The sequence below is a fragment of the Vigna umbellata genome, chromosome 5, assembly GCF_029865625.1.
Source record: "Vigna umbellata cultivar VRB3 chromosome 5, Vumbellata_1.0, whole genome shotgun sequence".
NCBI lineage: Eukaryota > Viridiplantae > Streptophyta > Magnoliopsida > Fabales > Fabaceae > Vigna > Vigna umbellata.
The window spans coordinates 56,082,998-56,088,697 of record NC_142169.1 but is presented as its reverse complement, the minus strand read 5'-3'; the positions used below and the strand labels follow the sequence as shown (position 1 = coordinate 56,088,697).

General features: G+C 35.5%; 1 protein-coding gene across 1 annotated transcript; it reads left to right on the top strand.

The window, feature by feature from the left end:
* The first annotated feature begins 290 nt into the window (after window positions 1–290).
* LOC124828371 (transcription factor DIVARICATA-like) lies at window positions 291–2,972 on the top strand. The gene is made up of 2 exons (XM_047301656.2): window positions 291–1,747; window positions 2,124–2,972. Exons 1-2 carry the CDS (start codon window positions 1,320–1,322, stop codon window positions 2,659–2,661), a joined length of 966 nt encoding a protein of 321 aa, XP_047157612.1. The 5' UTR covers window positions 291–1,319; the 3' UTR covers window positions 2,662–2,972.
* The last annotated feature ends 2,728 nt before the right edge of the window (window positions 2,973–5,700 follow it).

Sequence of the window (5,700 nt, the reverse complement as noted above, 5' to 3'; positions counted from 1 at the left end):
GACTAGGTATGAAGGAAGCATTGATCTGAAAGTGGGGTGTTACATTGACCATTGCAACGCAACATAATAGCCAAGCTTGATGAACTAAGAATACTGGTTTCACGTAGAACGTCAACGAAAAAGACAAAAAGAAATTAAACGACTGAATAAAATAATAATTAGGAGTAAATGATGCATTAATAAATCATTAATTAGTTATTATTATTTTTAATAAAAAGTGCACAGAAGGAGGAGTGTGTGCGTATTATAATAAGAGGGAAACTTTTTATATGGTTGCAGGATCCACACACACACATAGCATCCAATCACAGCTCACCACCTTCATCCACTGCTTTTTGGTTCTCTCTCCCTTGGTGCTTCCCCTTTAAGGAGAGAGTGGCAAAGTTTGTTTTAAGATTCATTCTTTCAAGCTTCATCACTTTGCTTTTTCAGCTTCCATATAATTTCCATCTTTTCCATTTGGGGGGCTCCTATTCCTTTTTTGTGCCAAGTTTCTTTTCAGTATTTCTTTCTCTTTTCTTTCTCTTTTCTTTCTTGCTCAGCATCAAGAAAAAAGATTTAAAGAAAAAAAAAACAGTTTTGTTTTGTGTTTTTTTCTAAACAAGCTTTTCTTCTTTTTCTTCCACCACCCTCTTCCCTCATAAATTCGGAGTCTTTCTGCTCTTTCCTAATTGGGTCTGTACATTCATTGTCTTAGGCTGCACCCCTTTTGCTGTTCCTTGGTTTCTAATTGCTTTCCCAATTGGGGTAAACTCAAATTGAAGTGCAGAAAGACTTGTCAGATTTTTCCTCTCTGAAAGTTGTCATTTTTATTTTGTTGGGATTTGTTTTTTTGGCTGGAATTTTGCTGTGTCTTAGTTCCAGTTTTTGGTATCTGGGAGGAACTTCATTGGGTTTATAGATCTCATCATAAGTGGTTCTAGGGTTTTCCTTTGGACCAATTAGGTAATAATCTTGAACCTCAATTTGGAGCATTCCCTTTGATTTTTTTACAAAGTGGGTCTTTTATAGATTCCTCAAGAGCATGCCTCCTTTCCTACACATAAAAAAAAGGCTATTCTGATTCCTTTAAAAAAAAAATGCTTGTTGATTTATCCTTCATAGTGTTGTGGTAAAACCTCCACCTCTGCTTCTCACATATCTCCCTCTCTCTCCTGCTCTGAATCAACCCTGCTTCCCATAAAGTCGTGCAATCTTTCGAGTAAAATCCACAGAAACACACACAGACACAGCAAACCAAAGAACCATCTTGAATTGGCTCAAACCTTGTTCTTGATGCTCCCATAGTTTTTGTGTTCTTGTGTTGTGACTTTGGTGTGATGAAGTGGGAAATGGAGATCCTCCCTCCTGCCTCGCCTTACATGTACAACTCCAATTGGCTTTTGGATGATAACAGGACCAACACCAAATGGACCCCTGCAGAGAACAAGCTGTTTGAGAATGCTCTTGCAGTGTATGATAAGGACACCCCGGATCGGTGGCACAAGGTGGCTGAGATGATACCAGGAAAGACAGTTATGGATGTGGTGAAGCAGTACAAGGAATTGGAAGCAGATGTCTGTAACATAGAAGCTGGCTTGATCCCGATTCCAGGCTACAGTACCACCACCTCACCCTTCACCCTAGACTGGGTGAACACTCCTGGCTACGATGGCTTCAAAGGCCTCACTGCTAAGAGATCCTCCTCTGGCAGACCTCCTGAGCAGGAAAGGAAGAAAGGTGTGCCATGGACTGAAGAAGAACACAAGTGAGTCATCTTCTTGCTTATTCTTTATTACTGTTGCTTTTAAATTTTTATTTCCATGTATGTCTGAGGAATACCACATGAAGGATATTACTATTTAGTTATTGAAAATGGGAATTAGTCTGAAAAGAAAAATGGATGTGGTTAAGTTTATGATGTACTTTGTATGTGAACCTAGGAGTAGGAGCTATGATGCTGTCTAGTTTGTTATCAAGAGTTGGATATTTCTTATTTGTGTTAAGGTCTTTATAGTAGCCTTCATGAGGCAAGCTTTGTGGTTGGTTGGTTAGGTTAAATAAATAAATTCATGTGCTATTTATATCAGATGTTGGGTGTGTCAACTGGGAACTTGATTATGCTTTGTGAAAATTCTCCACAGGTTGTTTCTACTGGGGCTGAAGAAGTATGGCAAAGGTGATTGGAGAAACATTTCACGCAATTTTGTGATCACTCGAACGCCAACTCAAGTTGCCAGTCACGCTCAGAAGTACTTCATCAGGCAACTTTCAGGAGGCAAAGACAAGAGGAGGGCTAGCATCCATGACATCACAACAGTGAATCTCACAGAAACCACCAGAACTTCTTCAGAAGACAGCAGCAAAAGATCCACTTCACCACAGCATTCTGTGATGCTCTCACACCACCACCAGCACCACCAGCAGCAGCCAATTTCCAGTGCTGCCTCATCAGGAATGAATTTCCAATGGAGTAATCAGTCAAATGCAGGAATAGCCATGGCTCTCAATCCTGCACATGAACAAGTGTTTGTCTCCCCTTATGGCCTTAACTCATATGGGTTTAAGGTGCAGGGCCAAAGTCTGCACAGAAGTCCTCTCCATGAGTCTTCTTACCTAGGACCTCAGACACCAAACATGGTTTTCCAAATGCAGCCCTCCCAGCACTATTCCCATGCATGATGTGGTGGTGGTGGTTGTGTTGAATTATTTATCCCTAGAAACAGTGTCTTTTGCTCAGTGCACTCACTAGTACAGTGTCTGTGCCTTTTGCCATGTTTTTATGTGAATACCTTACATTAGACTATTAGTTAGTTATTGCCTTCTTGGTATATGAACTTGAAGGAAGGTGTTGAAATTTGTTTCTTCATCAACCTTACATTTGTGAAAGGTGAGAGCTGCTAGGCAAAAAGAAGTACCAAACTTTGGTTTTTCGTTTAAGAATATTGGATTTGAAGCTAAGTTTAGAATGAAATGTTAACTTTAAAGAGAAAGGGCCCCTTGTACTATGGCAAGCCATTTATGTAAGAGAAGGGTAGTACTATTGATGCAAAAATTGTATTTAAAGGGCAAAAAAATAGTAAGAAATTGAGAGATCCGTAATCTAGTACCTTAGCAATGGTTCTTCTAAGATAAGATTAAGATGCACGAATATATTTTACACAAAGTGAGATTCATGTGGATTAATTAGTTGTTTAATTAGAATAAATAGAAACATATGGTACAAGCGTGATTCATGTCGGATTAGATGGGTAATATATTCTTAACAAAGAATTTGGTCATGCACGATGTTGAGGGCACTGTTTGTGCACTGTTGGTTTCTACACTGTTCACTGAGTAAATCCAAACAAAGCATCATAGTCATTGTGATTCTATGTGTACGGAGCCATTCTGTTTAACACAATTTTAAATACTTCACTGTTCTCCATAATTTGCTTCAAATTGCTGATCCCATTTATGGAGACAACCTCAGCCTTTTCTATTTTTCCAAAAACAAGTTTTCAGCATTTATTAACCAGATATTATAATAGATGTGTATAGTCTACAACACCAACCTTATTTTATTATCATGCTGTAGTTTCTCACTATTTGATGATTAAAGTTCTCTGCAATTTTTTATTATGTTACTATTATATATCATTACATAATAATTTGAGTAAATTACACTCATCTTACTTGTGTAAGGTAGTGTTTACATTATGGATTGACTATCATAAGTAGCTAATTTTTGAATATTTTATCATTGACATTGGGATTTTAAAAGTCTGAAACATCCTCTTTATCAACTTTAGAACTTTAATCAAAATCATTATTTTTATCTTATAAAGTCTCTGGTATAAATACAGGGTAAACCTTGTTGTCAATGATATTCTGAACAATACACAGAAAACTCACCTATAAAACTTCGGTATATTAAAATAGTGGTACTGGTATGGTTGAAAGCATCTTTAAAAATTCTGCTGAAAAAATAATAATTCATGAAACTAGTAAATATTATAGATAAAACATCTGAAAAGAAAGTGTAACTTATTTCATGGATTGACTTTATGATAATTTTATTTGACTTTGATAAATGATTTAACAGTACACATTTACTCATTTATTATACACACACAAAAAGGGTTCTGGATTCTGTTTTTGCAGAGAAAATTCATTGACCACATATTTGTTTTCTTTGAGAATGAGAATGAAGAATCTTGCAATACTCATTCTTTTCCCTTCCTCAAAGAGTGCTTTGTGGAGATAATGATAACAAATAACAATAATATTAATAAATAAACAAACATCAATGATAAGTAAACATTGTGGCAGATAATCTTTGACATGAAAAGACTAAAGAAGTTGCTGATACAGTGTGTGTTGTGGCTACCTTCTAAGTAAGTTAAGTCTAGATTTTAATATAAACTATTTAGAGGGTGTATTAGCACTTATTCTACTTGATTAACATTGCAAAGTGCAGATGATTCCAAAATGTGTGCTCAATTGTACAAAGACACGCCTACACACTTTCCTTGGAAGGAGAATCTACAAATCAATTAATTACACAATTGATTCACAACAACCAAGTAAAGAGAAAGGTGCAATAATTGAAATAGAAGCTACTATGTGCATTTGATTAGAGATGCAAATCATCACAATAAGCTTTTTCTTCTTTGCAATAAGGTCATTTTGACCACATCTGCTCCACTTTCTACTAGCCTGGCTATGGGAAATAGGATATGCCAAGACAAATTCCCTGCGCACAATTCCACTGTTTCTCTGTTTTGGACCAATCTCATATATCTATTTTTTATTTTCAAGTAGGTGTAGCATATATGCTTCAATTTTTGCATAATGCAAAAGTCATGCAGGTGTGGACAAGTTTATTGTGCTCCAAAGTGTTTCGTCTGTTAATGACAAAGTGCTTCCTTCTCATAAAGGAGTGAATGATTGAATGTTGAACATAGCAATGGTGGTCTTCAGAGTACATTTTTATAGGCCAAATTCAATTTTCATAAAGTTGACGGATGAATCTAACAAGTATATATTTATATCAGAATGAAAATTAAAACAGAACACCAAAGTAAACATCAGAAGATGTTAGATTGTCAAACTGAAATCTAACTACACTTAGCAGTACCAAATAAAGAGACTTTGATCAGTGATTTATGATTTATTTTCTTATTTTTTTCACTAAGTATTTATAGAAAAGTTTTGATTTGATCATGTTTTCCATAAAAACGAGAGGGGTGAAATTATGGAATCACATGAGGAGTCATGGAATACAATTCCACATGTAATTCTACCTGCATTAACCAAAGCTTTCTTTTGAAGAAAAAAAAATGACCCTTTATCAAAAGTAGTACTTTCACTTTTTGTTTACTTTATTGTCAATTATTCATAGAAATTCCAAAATTATTGATGCATTTTAAAACGACCCTTGCAATGTATAAAATCTGGCAATTCAAATCTAATAAAAACAATGACACCATGCATGAGGGTATAAGTCTAAATGGTCCTGCTACATTGTTTTGCTACAGTATCTGACAAGACTAACCACCATCCTTTACAAAAGGAAAACCTCCTTTTTTTTTGCAAGTGGAATTAAAAAGCACCTTCCCCACTTTATTCTTATTTCCATCAACACTTGCACTATACTTATAACCAATTCATACAGTAATATAACTTCAATTCTTTGTTTTGGGATTTTGATTAAGGATGCTCATTAAGCAATTAATTTAT

Coding starts and splice junctions, on each gene's coding strand:
- LOC124828371 (XM_047301656.2), top strand. CDS start 1,320: ATGAAGTGGGAAATGGAGATCCTCCCTCCTGCCTCGCCTTACATGTAC. Junction 1,748..2,123: donor TGGACTGAAGAAGAACACAA/GTGAGTCATCTT, acceptor AATTCTCCACAG/GTTGTTTCTACTGGGGCTGA.